General features: G+C 45.6%; 2 protein-coding genes across 4 annotated transcripts; one reads left to right on the top strand and one right to left on the bottom strand.

The window, feature by feature from the left end:
• Positions 1-1,044: 1,044 nt before the first annotated feature.
• Positions 1,045-4,986, top strand: hapln3 (hyaluronan and proteoglycan link protein 3). Its single transcript, XM_030366554.1, has 5 exons — positions 1,045-1,201; positions 1,861-2,019; positions 2,327-2,734; positions 3,410-3,712; positions 3,886-4,986. The coding sequence occupies exons 2-5, from the start codon at positions 1,887-1,889 to the stop codon at positions 4,167-4,169; spliced, it is 1,128 nt and encodes a 375-aa protein (XP_030222414.1). The 5' UTR covers positions 1,045-1,201; positions 1,861-1,886; the 3' UTR covers positions 4,170-4,986.
• A 1,983-nt stretch (positions 4,987-6,969) lies between these two features.
• Positions 6,970-22,697, bottom strand: acanb (aggrecan b). Of its 3 annotated transcripts, none has more exons than XM_030366467.1 (19): positions 22,576-22,697; positions 19,334-19,415; positions 18,489-18,875; positions 17,637-17,811; positions 16,986-17,113; positions 16,301-16,594; positions 15,286-15,516; positions 14,698-14,872; positions 14,122-14,249; positions 13,383-13,676; positions 12,937-13,053; positions 12,672-12,773; positions 12,383-12,484; positions 10,871-12,196; positions 10,287-10,445; positions 10,040-10,131; positions 9,646-9,790; positions 9,361-9,546; positions 6,970-9,080 (listed from the first exon to the last, which is right to left on the bottom strand). In XM_030366467.1, exons 1-19 carry the CDS (start codon positions 22,603-22,605, stop codon positions 9,016-9,018), a joined length of 4,218 nt encoding a protein of 1,405 aa, XP_030222327.1. In that variant the 5' UTR covers positions 22,606-22,697; the 3' UTR covers positions 6,970-9,015. The 3 variants fall into 3 exon arrangements, with proteins under 3 accessions (XP_030222327.1, XP_030222328.1, XP_030222329.1); XM_030366468.1 differs by having other exon boundaries at positions 10,040-10,122; XM_030366469.1 differs by lacking the exon at positions 12,672-12,773.
• Between the last annotated feature and the right edge of the window lie 1,733 nt (positions 22,698-24,430).

Genomic DNA, 24,430 nt, shown 5'->3' with positions numbered 1-24,430 from the left:
CGTGCGTGCGTGCGTGTGTGTGTGTGTGTGTGTGTGTGTGTGTGTGTGTGTGTGTGTGTGTGTGTGTGTGTGTGTGTGTGTGGTGTGTCAGAAGGGCATCTCCCATCTGCTCTTCAACAGAGGATATACCATCACATTCTTCACAGCCCCAAAAGAGTAGTGGAATTACTTAGGCAGCCCACCACAGCTGCTATTATGGCAGCCCTTTAGGGGAAACACGAGATGCTCCGGCAATATTTCTAATGTTATTTGAGGCCACTTCAAAAAAAACAACAACACACAAGCACACTATATTTATATTTGTCATATATTTGTATCCGGCCTCAAAAACAATGAGAAATATGTGAGATCTGTCTGTGTGTGTGTACGTGTGTGTGTTTGTGTGTGTGTGTTTGTGTGTGTGTGTGTGTGCGCGCGTGTGTGTGTGTGTGTGTGTGTGTGTGTGTGTGTGTGTGTGTGTGTGTGTGTGTGTCTGTGTGTGTGTGTGTGTGTGTGTGTGTGTGTGTGTGTGTGTGCGCGCGTGTGTTTGTGTGTGTGTTTGTTTGTGCGTTTTTATGCTCAAGTTCTGGGACATATTTAGATTACATTGTTTGTTTGCTCTCCTCAAGCCAAAGGAATTTAGTCAAAAACAAATCAGCAGAACCAGCCTTTATTAATAAGAGCTATGCTTCTGATGTGGTCTATTTCACCTCAGAATGATTTACATGTAGAGGACCCTGGATATGTGGTGAATAGTTGTTGTTTCTTTTATTATATCTCTTAATGCTAGCTTTGCGTTCTTACCCAACCAGGTCAACCTGGGTTGAACCATTCCGTTTTACATTAGGTCGTAAAAAAAAACACCTGCATTGTAAAATGTTGATGGAATTCTCGTCTGTTAATATTGATAGCCTCAATTATTGTTGTATTCTGGAGGAAGAATAAATAATTAATGAATGCATGCTATTGTTATATATATATACACACCCTTATTTGGGTGTATTATTTCATCTGCATTCCTGGGACGTATTCCAAAATAGATCAAAATAGTTTTTCTTGCTGTCAATTACTTCAAAGGGGATGCGTTAACCACTGACGCCAGCCATCCCGCTCGGCCCCTTTTCATTGGAAGTGTTGTGGTGGAGCAGACGAGAGGACAAGACACTTCGGATGTAAGAGAAGAAGATTAATTGATCTCACCCGTTCTTCGAACAGTTCTTCGGTAAGTATATTATATTAATTTTCGTCTAGTAAAGGAGCCGACAAAGAACCTAATGTCAACTTTATTTGCAAAAAGAGGGATCACGACTCGGGGGCATCATCTATACGAGCCACCTATCTTCGCTATAGGATTGTTATAGCCTAATTGATAGAGAGTGCTATTGAAATAAGAAACCGTCGACCGAATAGGCTAACGTTAATATTTATTGTATCCATGTTATTTCGGCCAAACTTATCATCCAAGTAATCGTGGCAAACCTTTTTTTTTTACTTTCCCCACGTCACTTAAGCTTATAGGTCTGCTGTTCATTTATTGATTCAGAAATGTCTAAAACCAATGATTATCTGTCTAAAACGTATTATGGCGCCCTCGATCTAAATACGCCTATTGTTCGCGTGTTGTTAGTTATGGGAAAAATGTAAAGGCCTACATTTTCTCCAAATAATCGGATATTTAGTTGAATGTTTTGTTTTTCAAACTTAAATCTGTTCCGAGGGGCCTACATATAATGCTCTTAATTTTGAGCTATTAATGATGTATGTATTTTCTCGATAGTTCTTCACACTTCAGTGATAACAGAACCTAACTGTCGGCTGAAATTTTCAAAGAATGTCCAGAAGTTGTGATAGGCCATTGTGATTTATCCATTTCTTGGATAGCTTCCACGGCACCGACAACTCCCGTAATGATCACTCCACCGCGCCCCCTGGCGGCCGTCTGCCTGCTACTCCTGCTGGTGCCCGGCTGCCTCGGGACCCCGCAATACAACAACGGCTTCTATTACCATGATATTAGTAACGGACACGGAAATAAAGAGAGTAGGTTCAATTATTTATCTTTTTCATCGGTGAGGGTTATGGTTGGAATATAATATTTGCAGCTACACTTTATTTGACTAGAATAATATATACCTGTAGGTTTCATTCATTATAGACTGAAAAGTCTAAATAAAGTGCACAAGGTGTCTCCAGTTAACTCCAGAAACTCGTATAACTAGTATAACTTGTTATTTGTTTATTTACAACAAAAAACCTACATTAACCTTACATTAACCCCTGCCCTCTATAATGAAGCATTTTCCAGCTGGTTCACTCCCCTCTGTGTTGTGTTCATGTCCTCTTCTAGTCTTCTACGACGGGGTGCAGCTGCACGTGGAGTCCCAGCAGCCCCTGGTGTCCGCCATTAGGGGCAGCAGCGTCACCCTGCCCTGCCACTTCCGCTACGAGCCCGAGCTGAGCGCCCCGCGCCGGACACGCATCAAGTGGTCCTGGCTCCCCGCCAGCGATCGCCACGACGACTCGGACCCGGACACCGTCCCCAACCTCATCCGGGAGACGGAGGTGATGGTCGCCATGGGCAACCGCCACCGCAGCTACGGCGGTTTCCGGGGGCGTGTGCGCCTGCGGCGCTCGGCGCCCGGCGACATGTCGCTGGTCATCAGGGAGCTGCAGCTCAACGACACCGGCCGCTACCGCTGTGAGGTCATCGACGGCGTGGAGGACGAGAGCGTCACGGTGGACCTGGAGATGAGAGGTGGCTCTGTCTGTCTGTCTGTCTGTCTGTCTGTCTGTCTGTCTGTCTGTCTGTCTGTCTGTCTGTCTGTCTGTCTGTCTGTCTGTCTGACTGTGTGTGTGTGTGTGTGTGTGTGTGTGTGTGGGTGTGTGTGTGTGTGTGTGTGTGTGTGTGTCTGTGTGTGTGTGTGTGTGTGTGTGTGTGTGTGTGTGTGTGTGTGTGTGTGTGTGTGTGTGTGTGTGTGTGTGTGTGTGTGTGGCGGCTTAAGGGTAACCAAGGACCTGATTCAAAATGTGCCACATTGGGCTCACTCACACCTTATATAGAGCATTATTTGGGACCATCACCATTTTGGTGGTGCTGTCAAATCTGGCTCACTGTAGTGCACTATCCATAATGCACCGGGAAAGAAGTGCACAACTAATGTGCAAATATTCATACCCCATATACCAAGATACATAGCGTCCTTCCTGAACAGGTTTATTACTGACACCTTATCAAACAGCTGTCAGCTTGTTTATCCAAGCCAGTAGACGTCATGCCTATATAGATGTGCGGTGCCCCTGCCTTACTTGTTCCTAAATAGTGTACGATTTAGTGTTCACTATAAAGGGATCAGTGAAAAAGTGATCCATTTGGAACACTGCGATGAAGTTAATTTGTTGATATTGGTTTAATCCTGTCACCCCTCTTTAGGCGTGGTATTTCCCTACTACTCCCAGCATGGAAGATACCACTACAACTTCCTGGGGGCCCAGGCAGCGTGTGAGGAGCAGGACGCTACTCTGGCGTCGTTCGAGCAGCTGTTCACGGCCTGGGAGGAGGGGCTTGACTGGTGTAATGCCGGCTGGTTGGCTGATGGCACCGTGCAGTATCCAATCACGACGCCCCGTGCGGGCTGTGGGGGCGTGGCCTTATCACCTGGATTGCGTAGCTATGGACAACGGCATCGGCTGCTTCACCGCTATGATGCCTTCTGCTTCTCTGCCTCGCTCAAGGGTCAGTAAACATGCATGATCGAGGCATATTTTCAAGCTTACGGAATAAACTATACGTGTGTTCCTAACCTCAACCTTTTTTTCATTTCAATGATTTCAATTTCTTTCCACAAATATCTTTGATAAACGACTTTAACAAATCAACTCTTTGTGTATCGGCCCCTGTTTCCATAGGGACGGTTTACTTCCTGATACACCCGTCAAACCTCACCTTCTCGGAGGCCCAGCAGGCGTGCAGGAGTGACGGCGGCCAAATGGCCACAGTGGGACAGATCTACGCCGGCTGGAGGCTGATGGGATTGGACCGCTGTGACGCCGGCTGGTTGGCTGACGGAAGTGTCCGTTACCCCATCATCAAAGCCCGGGCTCACTGCGGGACAGAGGAGCCGGGAGTGCGGAGCTTTGGATTTCCTGCACATAACAAGAAATTTGGTGTCTATTGCTACCGGTTGACCTAATCGACGGCACTCGACGATTACCCAAGAGACAAATACTACAAACCTAACCAGCAAAACCACAGAGCACTGACTTTAGCGTTTGAATTCCTGGAAGTTAGCAATAGCTGAGGTTAACTAGGTTATTGTTAGTTCTTCACTATTATCAATATTATGTTCACTGTGCAATCACAATGTGTTTCAAGCTTACTTCAAAAGGTTTAGATTCACAATGTCACACATGGAAACTGCTCTGTAGAACCATCATCCCCATTGTTCATCGTCCTGTTGGCCGCTTCCCTACCATGCTAAAACAGCTGGTGCCTTCCTGCTACAGGAACTTTATGGCGAAGAAGTTCATTTATTGATCATAGAAACTGTGTTTATGTAATGCTCTGTACTGAAGTACCACTATGGAAAAGTAGGCAATTCTGAAAGTGTATCTTACTGTATTAAGTGTAATGTATTATTATGTGTTGAGAGATGTGTCAGCCAAGGGCTGTGCTACGATGCAGCAGCCTTTGTTTGATATTAACAAGGTGATATAGTAGGGGAGACGCAGGTGTAGCTCACGATGTTAATTACAGGCCTACAGTCCCATAATTATCTTATTTCGCTGCGCCTGGTTTCACCACTACTTTTGCACCTCTGTGATAAAGGCCTATTATAATAGCCATGAAACGTATACTACCTTTGTTTAAAGCCCTATTGTAGGATAATAGCATTTTGTAGTTATTATACCTCAACAAAGGTTGTCTATGGGGCTATGTATTTTGTATTATTTTCTACAATGTAATGCTTTTTTTATATGTTATTGAAAATCTTGTCCTTTGTTGTGAAACAGACAGAATCCTTGTTTTTATTGAATCACTATTTCAGTGATTCAGTGAGTACAAACTACACTTTCAACAGTGGTCAGTTCAGTTTTTTTATTGATCAGTAGGACTTAGTAAGCACATAGTTGGGTGAAGAACTGTCAATTCCCCTCTGGTCCTGGAGAAATAGATGTTAGATAATAGGAGAAGGCCGGAGGAGGGTGTAAGTAAAGAATATGACGAGACAGAAAAGAGTTAAAGTACGGGTGAATTGGTAGTTAGGGGAAGTAACAGACTTTCCCCTAAAGTTAAGTGTACAGAACTCCATATTAATAGCTCCCTCTCTACAGTTTAATTTAAATAATGGAACGCATTATAATTTCTAAACTGTGTAGCCGGACAGGTCAAAGAGAGCCCGACTCTACAAACATACATCTTCAGGAGAAAATATCAGTTTGGCTCAATCTGCAAGTGAACCATCCGCTCCACGCTCCATGCAGGTCTTCGACACTGGGAGCATTGCTTCGTGTCCAAGCAGGAATGCCAGGGGGTTCAGCCCATGCGGGTGGAGAGGTGAGAGGGCCTACTTACCGGACCATACAAACGGCCAGTGTATCTGACTCACAGCCGTTCTCCAGTATACTGTACAGCAGGCCATAAACACACGCGCCCCTCTGTCTGGCCGCGTGATGCTTTTAGGTGTAGCGGGGAGAGCGACCTGCTCCGTCACACCCTCCTGACGAACAGAAGCCCCAGTGATGGGGTGGGGCGCAGAGGCCTTGGAGGCCGCGTCTTATTGACGCCCTTTGGCCAAACATGGGTGGAGCGAGCGGTGGTCAGACGGACACACAGACAAGCATAGACACGCAGCAGAGAGGTATGCAAACATTGAAGTATCCTGTCCACGCGTCAATTAATATGCCACTTAGGTACACAACTGTATACCAACGCCAACACGGTAGGAGCCTGTGCATTTTCAGGTGCAGTTGTTTTTTATGTATATGTGTCCCATTGAATTGAGTGTCCACCCATTGAGTGTCCACACATTTGCTGCCTTGTGTGTGTGCATCTTTTTCATGAAGATCCACACAAACAAGCACACACACACACACTCACTCTCTCATTCACTCACACACACACACACACACACACACACACACACACACACACACACACACACACACACACACACACACACACACACACACACACACACACCACGCACTCACGCACACTAACTCACTCACTCACTCACGCACTCACACACACTAACTCACTCACTCACTCACTCACTCACTCACTCACTCACTCACTCACTCACTCACTCACTCACTCACTCACTCACTCACTCACTCACTCACTCACTCGGACACACATACACACACTGACACTGTATTAAACGGGTATACATCCACAGAGGGAATCTGTTTTTGCTGCCATGTTGAGATGAAGGTAGCCACTGTCTGTTACTGTTTGCTTGGTTTCCAGGAAGAAAAAATAAATCATGTATAGGAGCCATTTCAAGTAATTTGAGATGGGTATTACTTATTTTGGGTAATGGCGGAAAAAAATATAGAGTAAAACACGTTTTACTCTATATTTATAACCAGTATGAAAGCTTATCGTTAGGGTGAGCTTGTATAATTTCAAATAATGTCGTAACCCTGAACTCAGACCTTCAGAATTTACTGCTTTGTGGTTGTGCCCTATCAAAGACGATTAACCTTGTATTGTGTAGTAGCTAGGCCTACACACATTCGTTCAGATGTATGAAAGTACATCTTCATTTTATGGCTTCAAATCACAAAAAAAACGTTTTCAATGTGTGAGGGAATGAATGATGACCAAGTAGACTATGAACGTGGATGAACTTGACCAAAAGGAGAAATCTAAGAAGGGATTCTTTTTTTCAGACTTTTCTGAAGGCTTCTGTAACACACTCACAATTCAGTGAGTGATCATATATCAATAAATACAAATATATGGACTCATAAATTACTCTCCATTAACACATTCACAGAGTAATCCCTTTATTTGGCATTGGTTAATCAGGCATTTGGATCACAACAGTGTATTACCAACCATGCGTGTGTGTGTGTATGTGTGTGTGTGTGTGTGTGTGTGTGTGTGTGTGTGTGTGTGTGTGTGTGTGTGTGTGTGTGTGTGTGTGTGTGTGTGTGTGTGTGTGTGTGTGTGTGTGTGTGTGTGTGTGTGTGCATGTGTATCACTGCATAAGTACTCATGACAGATCACAGATCTGTCATGGAGGATGTTTCTTATCATATCAACACTTTGCCATCATTTACCCAAAGATTCCACCACTGTCACTCTCCCGCTCTTGTTTGCTTACTTTCAAACTCTCAGAGACATATGACTGGAAAGCAACTTGCTTAAAGCCCTGCATACCTTGTAATTCTGTGTGTTGTGTATTTGGTGTATTTCTATGCCTGTGTTTACCTGTTTTCTCAATGTGTGAGTCTGTTGGAGGTCGGTCTGTAAAAGAGTTATTAAGGCCCAATCCCATTTCTACCCCTTACCCCTTCCCCATACCCCTACCCCTTGTTTTGAAGAGGTAAGGGGTAGAAATGGGATTGGGCCTAAATACTAGATGTTATGTCTGGAGTGTGAACCCGGGTCTCTGCTTATATTTGGGTCTACTTGACCCTAAAGAGGTCATGGTCAGTTTATATACTCAGGTTTCTCATTAGCCTGCACGTCTTGCTTTCACAGCTTTTGTTGTTCTTTATGTTTCAAATGGTTTTAAATCTCAGGTTTTATAATTCCTCAAAGGGTCTTATATTAAAAAAGAAGTTAAATCTTTGCGTGCAATTCTGCTAAGCATATCTTCTCTAATCTATTGTTTTGATATCTTCTGAATATATAATTTTGGATTAAAGTTTAGAAACCAAGCATGGGCCAATTAATCCGTCAATCGCACCAACTATTTGATCAGTATAATCAGCTCAGTTAACACAGATCCTGCTGTTTTGTGTGAGTTGTACTATAAAAGGATTAACAGGTGATATAAAAGGCCTAGATATAAAGTCAAGTAGGATCCTCTCAAACACATTTTCCTTGTTGAAAACACGCTTCAAGCTGTGCCTTTGTGTGTGTTTGCCAGGGATCCAATAGGGGGCGATACAGTCCCTCAGAGAACTCCATTGGTTGCAAAGCATGGCAACTATTTGTAGTATGTTCAATTGTCCAGCGACAATATGCTTTTTTATTTTTTAACACAATTGAAGCGGACCTGGGATGAGTGTTCTTTAAATCAGTAAGGTGCGCTGAATGATTTTATTATGCTTAGCACAAAAGAAGTGACTGAAGACTCCCAAAAGTGCATGAGTGCTTACAATGGTAACCCAGGTCCTTTTGCAACCATTTTTCTTTTGACATTACCTAACTAACAAATGATTCAATATTTTGGGTTGGTGTATCTATTATTTCCAATTTAAATCAAATTTAAGGGTTCTGTATCTACTGCTATAAACACAGATGTGGAAATGTAACCAAATCTAAAATACTAAGAAACTTAATTAAAAGTAACACAATACCAAAACTATATATATATTAAAAGAAAAGGGAACAGCGTGTTCCTTCTGCAGGTAAACTAGTTCAAAATATCTATTGTGCTTTTATTACTTAAATTGTTGCTTTTTTGGGGGGGATTTTCAATGTCACTCTGGCACTTTCACAAATGATTTCCCAATGACGTCATTCATTAAAAGAAATGTAGTACCCACTGCTGAAAATATAAGATCTATTTTTTTTTTCCAAATAAACGAACATAGGTATAGACAACTATAAATAAACTATAAATAAAGTTAATAACACATAAAATCACTATGAAAATAGACAGAGTGACATTGCAAGATCCCGAGCACCAGTCAGTTGGGACTACCATGTTCTAAATGTGCTTTCTGTGTGTTGTATGTACACAAAGGGAATGAGAGGGGGCTTTTCAATCAAGAATTGCACTGCTGTAAGTTCAAGAGGGGTCCTTCTGTGGCTCTTAGTTGTATGTCCTTTTGGGCGTTGCTCTAGAGCCTTTCTCTCTATGACCGTTGATTTGTTTTTGTCCGACTTCTTACAGACCTTTTGTGTAGCCTGTTGCTGGCGGCTAAGAGAAAGAAAACACAGACACAACAAGGTCATAAGCATTGAAGTAAGAGTTGGTTACGGTATGCTTAAAGTCAGCTTATGTGCCAACAATTTTGTAACACTAATATAACATTCTGCCCTGACCGACTGATCCAAAAATGACATCTTTAATGGAATTCAATTGTATTTATTTGTTAAATCATCAGCCTATGTCATTTGGGGTCCATTTTAGCAATGGTTTCAAGAAGAATAAATAAAATATAACGTATCGTGTATCTTTTAGACTCCTTTCGACTCACCCTCTATGCACTCCACATGTGGCTCCTCCCACTGGCCATCGGCCATGCAGCGTATGACAGGCAGGTGGCGCTGGGTGTATCCCGCCTCACACTGGTAGCGGACTATGGAGTCCACTGGATAGCGGTCTCTGCTGTCCCCGCCCAGCGGCCTGGCGTGCTCCACCTCCGGGGGCGCCTGGCATGTGACTGACAGGTGGACAGGACGGTTACGTTAGTGGTCTACCAGGACAGTCCTACCGCAGCAGCCTTCTCCACCAGGAGGAGGAGGACAGTCGGAGGACTCACCTGGTCCACTCTTGCAGGTGAAGGGCAGGTGGTAATTGCAGGGGACGTCGTTCCACTTGCCGGCCTCGTGCCAGATCATGACCACGCAGTCCTCCTTAGAGTTGAAGTAGCTGTCTGGCTGGTTCGGCCTCCAGTTCTCGAAAGCCTGACGGAGCGATCGGAATGGGAACGTTAGGAAGACGGACAACACACAACTGCAAACATGCAATGATACCGGTCAAGCTGTGTGGCAGTGAAACAAATGCCGTAAAACAGCCGGGTAAAGAGGCATTCGTACTGCAATGTACCTGTTATAATCAATGGATTACACAATTAAGCTGACCCGTTTCCTGCTCATGCATCCGTATTTCTTGATGGCTAAAAGCAACTGAAATTTCTACCAAACAAAGTTTACCAGAGGGCTGCCATCTGTCCAGCGGAACTCATTCTGTACGTCTCTGTCGTTCAGTCCAATCCACTGGTAGTCCTGGGCGTTGGCTAGCGTGCCAACATCACGACAGACACATGGAAAACATTAATCCTCCATATGGTTGTTTCAAAATGGACGTGTCCAAAATGAAGCGAAAGAATCAGGTGCATTTCCATCACATGCCGAAATGGCCCATACTATCAAACATTTACGCGCGCCTCAGACTACTCACAGTTGACAAACTGTTGTTCCTGCGCGGAGGTGATGCTGACCAGATGGGCGTTGAGCTCCTGACACTGCAGCTCTGCCTCGGACCAGGTGTGTCTCTCCTCAAAGTGCAGATAGCAGCTGCCCATGAACTCCAACCAGCCATCAGCACAGCCCATCAACGCTGTAAACACACCAAAAATATATCTGAACCTAAAGATTCACTGCATGTACATAGTTCATTTATGCATGCACATTAATTATTATTTTTTTTTTTTAAGTTAAATACATTTTACGTAAGTGTCCTGCACCCTTATATGTGCCACGCCCACATTGGTTTATAGGAAACTTTTACAAACATACGTATGATAGTTTGTACAGAAGTACATTCATAATTATATTATATTATTATCTGTCACCGAGGATAACATTAGCACATAATACACATGTATTAAACTTTTTCTTCTTCCCAAAGCTCGACCTAAAACAAGCAATCATAATAAAGCAAAACAGCAAAGCACCTCTTGCAGAGCCTATAGGATCTGGGCAGGGAGAACGTTTAATAAGAGGAGCTAGGTCTTATACTGATAATGTTTAACTGGTGCCTACCATCCACGACGGCAGGTGTCTCCACCACACCAGGGGTCGCCAGTTGGACTGACGGTGCGGTATACGTCACATAAGCCTCCTCCGTTGGACCTCCGCGTGCCTCCCTCTCCTCCTCGAGCTCCTGGCCTTGCTCTGTGTGATCCGTGCTAGACTCTTGGTTCCCTGGGTAGCTCGCTGTGGATCCGGGGGCCATCTCTACAGAGAAGCCCGGAGTGGCGGTCTCCTGGTGAGGGAGTCCACTGGCGGAGGAGTGCAGGTGGCCGTCGGCCTCGCTACCGGAGCCGCCGCCGCCGCTCCCTGACCCGCTCCCCTCTCCGCTGAACTCCACCACCCCGCGGCCCTGCTCAGGCTGACGCGGCGTGGTGATCTCCATCATTCTGTCTTCAGTCAGGAGGATCACGTCGCCCTCGCCGAAGGATCCCTCCCCGGACGCCGTCCCGGAGCCCAGACCGCTGCCCGATGAACCGGAGGAGAACCCACCGGAGGGGAAGCCGCCGGAGGGGAGCGTGCTGGGGGGAGAGCCCGACAGCTCCTGCTCCCCGGAGGTCTGTTCTGTGAGGTCCACGAGGCCTTGGTGGTCAAACGACACGTCTGGAAGCCCCGAGCCGGAGACGGAGCCGGAGCCGGAGCCCCCGATCCCTGATCCGTCTAACCCTGATGAGGATCCTGACCCAGACATCATTCCTGAACCGAAGCTTGATCCTGACCCGGACATGGCCCCAGATCCAGGGATGTAATCAATTGCCCCTCTGCCAAACTCCTGCTCTGTGTGTTTCTGATGTGTTTTTTCCACCCACTTTCCATCCACCATAATGATGTAGGACTCGCCACTGCTACCGATGAATTCCCCACTTCCACTCGCAGAACTTGCCGAACCAGATCCTGAAGAAAAGCCACTGAACCTGGATCCCTGCTGTCCATCTGGCCCCTCTCCTGACCCAGACCCAGATGCACCAGACCCAGTCTCCCGTCCCGAACCAGATCCCAGTCCACTGCCAGGATAGGTGATGGCACCACTTCCCTCCCTTGCCTCATGGGGTTGGCCAGATGGAGATCCTTCTCCCGAGGCCATGTGTCCACTGCCACTGAAGAGGATCTGGAAGCCAGATCCGGAGCCCTCCCCACTGGCACTTGAGGCACCGGAGACCCCTGTGTGATCCCCACTGCCGCTACCACTGGCACTTGAGACACCAGACTCCCCTGTCTGATCCCCACTGCCGCTAACACTGACCATGGAGACACCAGACTCCCCTGTCTGATCCCCACTTCCACTACCACTGGCTGACTGCTGCTCAGATGATCCAGAGCCAGAGACATCCACGGTCGCTACAGGTAAAAGGGTAAGAATGGGTTCAATGGGTACCACTGAGGAATCAGGATGAAAATATAGACATTAAAGTGAGGATAGGTGTGAATAAGTTCTGTGGAAGATCCACTCAATTAATTTTAGTGTTGGTCCACACTTTGCAATAAGAAATCAAACGCTATTAAAAGCATTTTAAAGTATCCTACCTGTTGGAGCAATTTGGTCAGTTGTAATGTCCGTCTTGTTCATGACTTCCTCCACCACAAAGGTTGTATTCGCACTTGTCTCAGTTGTGACGGAAACAGCATCTGAAAATCACAAAACCACATGGGAGACATTTGGTCAAGCAATATGAATGTATAATAATGCGGCTGGGATTAAACTGAAATTTCATTGTCTGATCAAATTATACTTTTTTTATTACTTTTGATTAGGTGTTTTTTTTATTTTTATCAATCAGATTTAATGACGTATATTATGTAGCATAATTTTTACCAGTTGGCACAGCTTTGACAACGTTGATGATTGTCATGTTGATGAGCTCGTTAATCGTCTCTTCAAAAGTCTTCTCACTGGTTCCTTCTTCAATTTGAACTACTGGAATCCCAGCAGAAAAGAAAAATCTCAATTTTTTTAATAACACATAGTTAATGAGTGAACTTCAGTAAGGATATATTTACTGAAATTTTGTACAGATGTTTTTTTTGTCGGACAAAATTGCTTTTTTAGCAATTGGATTTCATGACATATTGGTTTTTACCATTTGGAGCAGCTTTGTCCACAGTGATGATTGTCATGTTGATTAGCTCTTCCACCAACTCTTCAAAAATCGTATCCAAACTGGTTTTATTTTCCATCTTAAGTCCAGGAAATTCAGCTGGAAAAAACAAGTACAATTCTAAACGACCCATAGTGAAATAGGGAACTTCTGTAGAATATATTTATGGTTAAAGGGTTGGATTTCTTGTATTCGATGGAGTTTCAATGTTCTTCAAATTCAGATTTGCCTCCGAAAAGCCTTTTGCACGTCACATTTCACAAAATAATTAATTAAAAATTATATTTGAATACACTTGTTTAGCGAAACACAACACATTGCTCAGGGCGAAGAAGCACACACAATAAAATAAGGTCGACATAAACATAACAATCAAGAAAATAGTTCCCCTATCCGAAATTTCACTCAATACAGATATGCTGTTGTACCTCTGAAACAGTAGGCGTCGTAGCGGGAGTGCTGGTCGGGGAAGCCCGTCTGGTTGGGGAAGGCGTAGAGGATGTGCACCCCGGCCTGCCCGCCCCCACAGTGGGCCCTGGGGCTGGAGATGGGGTAGCGGACGCTGCGGTCCAGCAGCCACCCGGGACGGCACTTGTCCAGCCCCTGGCTCCAGGCGGCGTAGAGCTGGCCGGTGGTGGCCAGCGTGGTGTTGAGCTTCTCACAGTGCTGCACAGCCTCCTCGTAGGAGAAGCTGTCGTAGTCGCTGGAGTAGAACACCTTGCCTGGGAGACGGGGTTTATTTGTTAGGGGGTTCAGAAGACGAACCTACGCCTACGCGTTCAATCGGTCGTTTATCTTCAACTCAACTCTTAACGTGAGGCTGAGAATGTTCAAAGGATACCTTCGGTGTAAAACCAACTCATTATTTCTTATTTACGTTATCCATACTCTGTTTTTTTCTTGTGTATGATATTATCCAATTATAGTATTTCAAGAAAAAAACAAAATAACCAAGTAAGTGATTAAGCGGTTCCCAGGAAAGCAAAGTGCTTTTGAAGGTTTACAGGTTCACTGCAGCCCGTATCGACCAGCTAACTAGTATTGAACCAATTGAAATTGGTTAAGATACACAGACATTCATATCTTCTGTCTGCTTGTAACCAAATCAGGAGGCGCTAGATGGAGGTGATATCAGGGCACATGTATTTGAAACAACTTGTGTCTCACCTGGGAGGTGGTCCACATAGCAGTAGACATCATAGAGTTCGCTGGCAGTCCTCAGGCCGTACGACCTCACCCCTGGCAGGAGTTCCAGGTTACCTGCACAGTTCCCTCTGGGAGACACGATAGGGTACCTGGGCAACAGGTCAAACAAGGGACAGTGTCAGTGATGGAAACTAAGTAAATCAAAGGTACCATCAGTATTGGGTTTAATGGAACATGATTTTGGTAAATCAGATGTCACAAAGAAACACAAACACACACACATGAGAAACCATGTATATAAGATTTGTATAGGGCAGTATAGGGAGTTGGTGTGGATATTAACTTAGATGATTGATAGGCTAAATTTGAATTCCTCCCCTTTTTAATTTCATATATAATAACATCTTACATTTTGTTGATATTTAGACTGCCAAGCTACAAATTTCTGGTCAGTAGTTTCAAGCCCCAATCTCAAATTTCCCATCCGGGATCAATAGTAGTATTACCTTATCTTATCTTGCAGCTGAATACTTATACAGTTGTAACCCAATAAAAAAAAGCCTGTAGGTTGCATGTGTTGCACAGACAGTTCCTCACCTGACGGTCTGGTCCCGCAGCCAGCCGGCGTCACAGTGGTGCAGGCCCTTCAGGTAGGCGGCCTGGAGCTGCCGGGGGCTGGCCACCGTGGCTCCTATGCTCTTGCACGCCAGCTGGGCCTCCATGAAGGTCAGCGTGTAGCGGCCCGTGATGGCCCGGTAGTGGAACACAACGCCTAGGGAGGTCATAGGTTCACATCGCCACCCCAACCAATGAAGTCTGTTTAGTATATTGGCCTACTGCTACAACTACTGCTAGTATGAAGTTGACGATTTGTTTTTATACATGTCTTAAAGGGGCTACGCGAAGAGGTTTACATGCATGAATCACTGTCACTTGCTATATGGGATTAGGTTGTAATTTATCTTAAAAAATGTGACCTTCCCCAACTCCCTGGACTGGGTTTGAAATACTGAAGCATCTAGACTATGCTCTCCCCCAAATCATATGTACTGAATATATTTCAGATATAACAGGCCTTTTGAACCTTCAAAATTAATCTTATAACACATAAAATATTTAGTCACGGTGTCCAGTTCTTTGAAGACAAAGACGAAAAAACAACAACAACAACAACGTCTTGAGCACCTTGGGGTCCCATTGGGGCATCCTCGTCAGTCAGGTGCACTCCCGGGCCGCCCGTTCCCGTTGCTACGGTAACGGGCATGGGCAGGGGGGAGAGGGTGGCCGTCTCTCCGTGGGCCTCCTGGGATGGGTCGGTGCGGCCGGGGAGCTCCACCGGTCCGGGGGTCATGGGGATGACGCCGGGCAGCGGAGTGGTCAGCAGCACGGGCTTCACTCCGCCGCCGCCGCCTTCAGCTGGACACCAGACACAACCCAAGACGTGTTACTGTGTTCCTCAGTCCGGCGGGGGTCGTCTTATACACAGTTAGGACGGCCGAGGGGCCCACATCGTGCTAACGCCAGGGTGCACTGCCGCCGGTCCCCTCTGGAGTGGGACACATACGCCTCGACCTCGCTCTCAAGGCCTCGGAGGTGTGAACTCTTCACCCGGCCTCACAAGTACTCACAAAATCGTTTCAATTCAGATGTACGTTTCTCTCCACAAACCTGTTTATTGCGATCAATGGGGGTTACTGTATAGTTAGACCTCTTAGTTACTGTATAGTTAGGCCTCTTGGTTACTGTATAGTTAGGCCTCTTAGTTACTGTATAGTTAGGCCTCTTGGTTACTATATAGTTAGACCTCTTAGTTACTGTATAGTTAGGCCTCTTGGTTACTGTATAGTTACGCCTCTTGGTTACTGTATAGTTACCCCTCTTGGTTACTGTATAGTGATGCCTCTTGGTTACTGTATAGTTAGGCCTCTTAGTTACTGTATAGTTACGCCTCTTGGTTACTGTATAGTTAGGCCTATTGGTTACTGTATAGTTACGCCTCTTGGTTAATGTATAGTTAGGCCTCTAGGTTACTGTATAGTTACGCCTCTTGGTTACTGTATAGTTACCCCTCTTGGTTACTGTATAGTGATGCCTCTTGGTTACTGTATAGTTAACCCTCTTGGTTACTGTATAGTTACGCCTCTTGGTTACTGTATAGTTACCCCTCTTGATTCTTTCTTCTACTGGGACTAACACTTACAGTTGTAGCAGATGGCATCGTAGCGGGTATCAGGGTATGGGTATCCCGTCTGGTTGGGGTTCAGGTAGACGGTCCGGACCCCCAGCAGGCCCCCCCCACACTGGGGCCGGGCCAGGTTGATGGGGTAGCGGACGCTGCGGTCTCCCAGCCAGCCGGCGCTGCACACGTCCATGCCGCCCTTCCATGCCAGGTAGAGCTCCCCCGTGGTGGCCAGGCGGGCGCCCAGCTTGCCGCACTGGTCCCCCGCCTCGTAGAAGGTGAACTTCTCCACGGAGAAGGAGTAGAAGACCCTCCCTGGGGGGAGACGGGAGGCCGTGAGGTTAGCTCATCAATAGCTTCACTGTTCTCTGGTTGGTGCTCCATTGAACGGGCGCTTCTTCAGGTCTGTAAAGGCTTTCATAAGAGAGCGATCCATTTCTTTGGGCAGCCAAAGCACCAATTTGGCTGACTGAATCTCAAACAAATGTTTTGATATATTCTACCAACATTTTTTGCAGATGCTCAATACTTGTTTCGCCGATAAGGGCTTGACTGGAGGTAAATATGCCTTTCACTCATTTACAATATGTACCAAGCTTGCTTTATCGGTAACAAAAAGTAGTGGGAGTAGGTAAATGTAACATGTAGATTATAAAGAATTGAAACAGTTGAAAACATGTTAATTGTGCATCAGTTTAGAGAGTACCTGACATCTTTTCTGCAAAGCAGTACACATCGTACGTCTCGTTGACTTCTCTCACGCCATACGTTCTCACGCCTGGGAAGTCCTCCTTGTCTCCGTAGCAACCGGCCCTTGGCTCATGAATGGGGTATCTTGAGGACAACACAGCGTTGTTTATTTAAAAGCAAATCAGGCTCCCTTTTTCAGGGGGGGGGAGTACCGTGCAGAGAGCCTTGAGAAGATACATTTGAATGCTTTTCTTAGGCCCAATCCCATTTCTACCCCTTACCCCTTTCCCTTCCCCCTCCCCCTTACCCCTTCAAAACAAGAGTAAGGGGTAATGGGAAGGGGCAAGGGGTAGAAATGGGATTGGGCCTTAAAGTAAAGAATAACTGTATTTTCGTTTATGTAGCAGGGCGAAACGACTCAATTGCTCAATGCGACTTATTAAATGAAAACATGCAGAGTACATTGACACAAAAATGTGTTGAAAACCAGCTCATAGAGGGATTTTAGAAAACAGCTCAATGGGCACTGGCAGTAGGCATAACTCGTGATGATAAGTCTATTCCCCGTACCCTGGTACTGAGAAGGAGCAGACCCATCATCAGAGACACCTGCATTTGTATTACGATGACGCCTCCAGGGAAAGTTGTCTGTGTTGTTGGGTCTTACCGAACAGTCTGGTCAGACAACCAGCCAGCATCGCACTGGTGGTACCCATCGTCATACGCAGCCTGCAGCTGGGCCGGGGTGGCGATGGTGGCGCTGTTCTGCACGCACGCGGCCTGGGCCTTCTCAAAGGTCAGGGTGTAGCGGGTGGAGATGGCGCGGTAGTGGAACACGATACCTGGGGAAGCAGACAGGGGCCAAACGCGTGATCAAACAGCCCACGTTGACCACCTGTGCTAGGGGGTTTGGTCGGATTGATGTGGGACTCAACGATGTACAACATTTAAATGATGTTAAGACCAATAGTGAGTAACCAAGCCATCGTTTACACTGCCTATCGTGCATTGTCCCGTGACATAAGATGACTCACATCCACTTCACTTGGATGCAAACAACTTCTCATAATTATGTTAAGCCTGCATTGATGCTATTATATGCTTACAAATAGTTATTGTGACATTTGGTGTCTCACTCAATGTTTTGTGTGTAATGGACATGGTGAGAGGGCACGTTACTATTCCTGGTCAGGACAATTAGGGTACAATTAGGACAAACGTAGAAACAACAAGAGATTCCAAATTAAAACAAGAGAAATCAAAACACACATACAACATGAGCAGTAGCAACGTCGCGGTAGAGGGGGCTATGTGAGCAGACGAAGACCCCCCAGCCAGGGTACAGCGCCCTACCATATAGGCTCCGTAATGAACACCGCGACCCGGTTAGAATCCTGCCTGTGGTCATTTGCTGCACTTCCTCCCCTCTATCTCCCGTACCTTCCCCTCTATCTCACTCTATAATAAACCATAGAAATGCAAAAAATAAAAAGTAATAACAAGAAGACGGGCGGCCCACCTTGCACCTGGACGCTGACCGAGTCGTAGTTGTCCTCCAGGCCGTGCAGCACCTCGCAGCGGTAGGTTCCCGAGTCGCTGGCCCGCAGCTCCGTCACCTCGATGGTGGCGTCGGTGGACACCACCGGATAGTTGACCATGGTGACGCGGTCCAGGTACTCCGTGTCCACCGCCACCTTGCCCCCGGAAGCCACCAGGATGGTGGTGACCTTCTTGGGAGTGACGTAGGTCCACTTGATGCGGTGTGCGAGCGGCGCCGTGGTGGGGCCGGCTCCGGGCTCCGTGGTGGCCGTGTCCTGGAAGTAGCACGGGATCACCACCTTGTCGCCCAGCAGCGGCCGCAGAGCCGTCTCCACTGGGATGCTAACGCTCAGCGTACCGTCCAGGCCTAGGCACAAAGGTATAGAAACGTTTCCATGGTGATACGTACGCATTGAGTGGAGGTCAGGATAGCGTGTGTTATCAACAATACCAATACCATGAGTGGAAACGTTCTAAACTTGGGTGGCCCACGTGGGAATCGAACCCCTAACTCTGGCAGTGTTAATGCCTTGCTTTACCAGTGGGAATCGAACCCCTGACCATGGCAGTGTTAATGCCATGCTCTACCAGTGGGAATCAAACCCGTAACCGTGTCAGTGTAAATGATCATTCATATGGTTCAGGAAACCATTAATTATCATTAATTGTTGTCATTTGATTCCACTCTTGCTTTTTGTTTTGTTTGTTTACTATTTCCTAGTATTCATTGAAATAAGGACATTTGGACTAAAAACACATGTAATGTAATTACATTCATTTTCATGAGCAATGCCTGTCTCCCTGGATGTCTGTCTGAACACTCACCATCATGGTCTTCAAACGGGGTCGGTGTCGCCGTGATGAAGGGCAGGCAGACGCAGAGAATGAGTAGAGGAGTCATGGTGACCTGAAGAAGAGAAAGATATTCCAAAGATGAGTCCCTTCAGATCTATTTTCATCTTTTCTTCTTCCTACTAACAAGAAAGTAGGACAAAAAACTCTCCATCAACCCGTACAAATTCAGAGAAACTATGAATAGACCTCAGGATAACAATGATTTCTCTACCTTTAAATACATTAAATACTGTGTTTCATTAATGGTCTGAGAGCAGTGTGAAAGGGTGTTTTATATTTCCGTATCACGATTTCCTGAAAAGCTTTGTAACCTGCATTGTTCTTGGTGATATATCCCTGCGTGTGTCCCTTAGTGTCCTGGTTCATTACGTCATGCCTGCCGCTCCAATGGAAAAAGGACATCAAAAGTTGTCATGTGGAAACAGGATGACTCCTGGCCAAATAAAAAAATGAAAGACCCTCTGTCTCCTTTACAGAACTTTTGCTCAATGCTCAAATATATTCATTTGTGGGAAAAAAAAGCGTGGGCATCCAAAAGAAACATTACTCCTACTAAATATACTAAAACATGAATTCCCCTTTTCTATATGTTTACATATGTACAAATGTTCGCCCCTTCCTAATCTCTCCACATAACATGGCGCTCTGAACATGCATCGAGGTGATCAACGTGTTTATTTTCTCTTCAACTCGATGACGTACAGCGCGGGCAGCATACGTTAGCGGAGCCTGCCAACACTGTTACCCTGTTGTCCGAACCAGCAGAACCAGCCCATTTCCCCACAACGTATTGACTTAGCATCTTACAGGTCTCACAGTGAGTCAGTGTGACCGTTCTGACCCCTCGTAACACCGGGGCTATAATATACATTTAAAGAGCCTGACCCACCTCACAGGCTTAGAGGTCCAAGGTTGAGCATTAATGGACCTGGACATCACAACTGCCAGGTGCAGACCACCTGTGTGTGTGTGTGTGTGTGTGTGTGTGTGTGTGTGTGTGTGTGTGTGTGTGTGTGTGTGTGTGTGTGTGTGTGTGTGTGTGTGTGTGTGTGTGTGTGTGTGTGTGTGTGTGTGTGTGTGTACTTGTGCGCATGTGTGTGTGTGTGTGTGTGTGTTTGTGTGTGTGGGGGTACTCGTTCGTGTGTCCTGCTGTCAAAGATTAACTGTTCCAATAGTGCGAAAGAAAAATCTGAATTCACAAGTTTCTATTTTATACATGGGGAAAAGAACACTATCCTACAAAAACAGGGATGAATAGATGAGATGGATAATTTATTTCCATATTACTTTCTAATCTCTTTGCAATTGGAAGTTATTGAAGAGATCCTCCTTATATTAATACTCATTTGAAATTTGAAGTTTCCAGTAGCAATGCAGCCAATCCAACTCTGCTCAGCACTTCATATTAAAGTAACAGACGATGCCCGCAAACACCTTCCACCCAAACTGTAGCCCTCTTATTGGTCACTCTCAAACCGTTTAACCGCTCAACGTCTCTCCCTTGAAATGCGTCATTTAAATGTGGGTTTCTTACTTATATACACTAGCATTGTGAACAAGCCAAGCGGGGCCAAGCCAAGCCAATCAGCCCTTTTTCACACTGGGCCCATTCAGTGAGCCAGGGGTGGCTACTGCTCCCCCCCTAGCCAAGCCACTGTGGTATGTTCCATTCACCAGTAGAGGCAAATGGGGCAATAAGGCCTTGGTCTGTTTCAGGGCAAGGTGGGGGTTTAGGGGCTGGCTTGTGGGAGTTCAACCCAGCCAAGGTAAACACAGGACGGGCATCTAGGGGGAAAGCCCCCCCCCGCCCTCGCTCACTGTGAGCCGGCCCTCCGGACTAACTCGGCGACAGCACAGACTGGACATTGATATGCATGCAGTGCATACACACAACTGCGCATGCCAAATATCACTTCCCCACACACACGCACAGACGCACGCTCACATTCACACAGAGACACACACACAAACACACACACACACACACACACACACACACACACACACACACACACACACACACACACACACACACACACACAGACACACACATTAACGACCGTTTACACATCACTAAGGGTAGGTAGGTCACGTCCGATTCCCCAGGCAAAGTGTGTGTGTGTATGTGTGTGCGTGTGTGTGTGAACCCATGTGTGTGTGTGTGCATGTGTGTGTGTGTGTGTGTGTGTGTGTGTGTGTGTGTGTGTGTGTGTGTGTGTGTGTGTGTGTGTGTGTGTGTGTAACTGTGCCTGTGTGTCTGTGTGTGTGGTTGTGTGGTTGTGTGGTTGTGTGTGTGTGTGTGTGTGTGTGTGTGTGTGTGTGTGTGTGTGTGTGTGTGTGTGTGTGTGTGTGTGTGTGTGTGTGTGTGTGTGTGTGTTAGTGTATGTGTATGAGAACAGATACTAGAAAATTGGTGGTGGAGCTCAATTCATGCAGGAGTTAATAAACCTGTGTTAACTCTTCCATGATCAAAGACATGCTTGTATTGAGAATGTAGACACACATGCACATGAATCTTTAACCCACATATAAGGGAACCCAGGGATTCTGCATGATTACATCCTTTACAGATACCATGAGAATAATAATTCTAATAATAAATATTTTTTTGATAGCCGATCTATTTTTCAGCTGAATGAGTATTCTCATCTGCAACATTACCTATTGTTACACCACTCATAATCAGTGTAAGATGCTGAAATCCATCGAGATTCATCCCAACAGTATGAGTGTATCGATAGAAGAGTGCTACAATCCACACTGGTAGAGACCGGTTATGGAAGCAAAGTAAGATTGGATGAGTCTAAACATAATTATTCATGTCATTTTTTCCTGTAATGGGATGCAATTGAATATGGGCAATGACACCAGCAATAACGTACATAAGAATACCTCTTTTGGCAAAGTATCAAAATAATTGATCAAGCATAAATATAAAGTATAAGGAAAAGTAGAATAGTATAGTAGACATGTTGAGTAACCATCTAACAAAGATCAGAAGAGAAAGCCCATAACTACAAAACACATGAACCTAGCAGAACTTCCTTATTATATTATGTCATTCCTTAAATGCTTAGCAATTCAAAAACTTGCATCAGGCTACTTAAGTACCATCACACAGAACCTCATGTCCTCCTCATGTTTACAATGAGGAATCAAGTGTTGTTCAAGGCCCCTTTGACAGAACTACATGCATTAAAGTATAGACCTACCATTAATCCAGCAAAAGATCCCAGTGCCATCGACTCTGCCGGCCAAATCACTCTCTTAGCCTAGATTCTGACTGGGGGCCTCTAGCTCACGTCGATGTCAGAGAGCAGAAAGAACCTTTATTCCAGATACTCTGCAACAAGTTAGAGAGAGAGAGAGAGAGAGAGAGAGAGAGAGAGAGAGAGAGAGAGAGAGAGAGAGAGAGAGAGAGAGAGAGAGAGAGAGAGAGAGAGAGAGAGAGAGAGAGAGTGAGAGAGAGAGAGAGGGGGGGGATAGTGAGAATATCACTGCCCTACTGAAATTCTGAGATTTTGAACATGAAAACTGAAACAGAATCAGATACAAAAAGGTCATTGATACCTATTATATTATTCTTATTCATTCGTGATTATTATGCGTATCTATTGTATTCTCGCTATTCATTTTCTGATGATTAAGACACACCCATGTGAATGCCCTCTTTATGTGAATAAACACTGTGGAAAAAAAGCTTTTTCAGCCCGGTCCATTCAGCAAATTAAGGATTCATGGACATGGTCTCAGGGTTCGTTTCTGGTTGGTAAATGAGGAAAGAAAATTACAAAAAAGAAGAGGCTATGGGCTGCTTAGAGTGTGTATATCGCTAGAATGCTGGGTTATATTACCTATATGTACATAATGTTAATGTGCATCAAATTATTTATTCTGCATGTGGACTTAATCTCCGGGAAGAGCTTGCTTCAGTGTCCATTATGTGGTGAACTCAGGTTGTGAACTTTACTGCTCTGAATTCTATACGAATGCAATTCATGTCGAATCTAAGACGTCTGTTATTTTAGTGTTTAGCAAACCGTTCAACCGAGTCACATTTTAAGTGCATCTCAATTTACATACATCACAAGTCACCACTGCTCAGCTCTACGGTGGAGACTTTAACATAATCCTCGGTAAAACCCTTTCTGAAGAACAGAACCAGCTCTGCTCCTTCTCTGCTGGACACGGCTGGGGTGGTCCCAGGCGACTGGGACAGTGTCATCACGGAGGGCCAAAGGGCAAGTGTTCAGAAGAGGACGGAAAAAAGATGAGGCATTCTATGAAACGCACGTACATACGTGCAAGCTCACACGCTTGCATGTTCCTCCCTTGGCTCCAGTAAGTGGAGAGGATAGGTCACGCTGCCTCAATAACCATCTCCCCTGACTGGGAAAGAAACTGGAGAAACGGAGCCAAGTGCAATGTTTGTTTTTTTCCTCTTGTCTCTGTCATCTGTTTTACATTGGGCCACGGCATGTTTGAGTGTCCTCTCCACTGATCAGGAGACCTGAGGAGGGACCCTGCCTCCCTCTCTAGGGGTCTGGCCTGCGGTCTGGTGGCAGGATATGGCCAAGGGAGATGCCTGCTGTTGCTGGGAAAGCTCAGATGCGGTATTTTCGAGCATTTTTCTGCACACACACACACACACACACACACACACACACACACACACACACACACACACACACACACACACACACACACACACACACACACACACACACACACACACACACACACACACACACATACACACACACACTGTTCCATCATCAACAACACCATCCATGTCTGATGAGGGGAGATCTCACATCCTTGGATGGAGGAAATTAATTGTAGTCAATGAATTATTATTGAACATTAATGTTGCTATAAATCATTATGAGTCATCATGACCATATTTTGCAGCTCTTTCCAGACATGGAGTTGGTTGTACATTTACTGTAAATGTTCTACTAAAGGACACAATTGTCTGTCATTGTTTTTGAAGGAGTAAATCTTGCTCACTTTTCCCATGCTCACTTTCCCAGCCATAGCAAAGCCAGCGAGACCTTCAGGGTACAA

This window comes from Gadus morhua, chromosome 9 (genome assembly GCF_902167405.1).
Source record: "Gadus morhua chromosome 9, gadMor3.0, whole genome shotgun sequence".
NCBI classification, from domain to species: Eukaryota; Metazoa; Chordata; class Actinopteri; order Gadiformes; family Gadidae; genus Gadus; species Gadus morhua.
The sequence above is the reverse complement of the archived record's forward strand: the minus strand, read 5'-3'. Positions and strand labels throughout refer to the sequence as shown.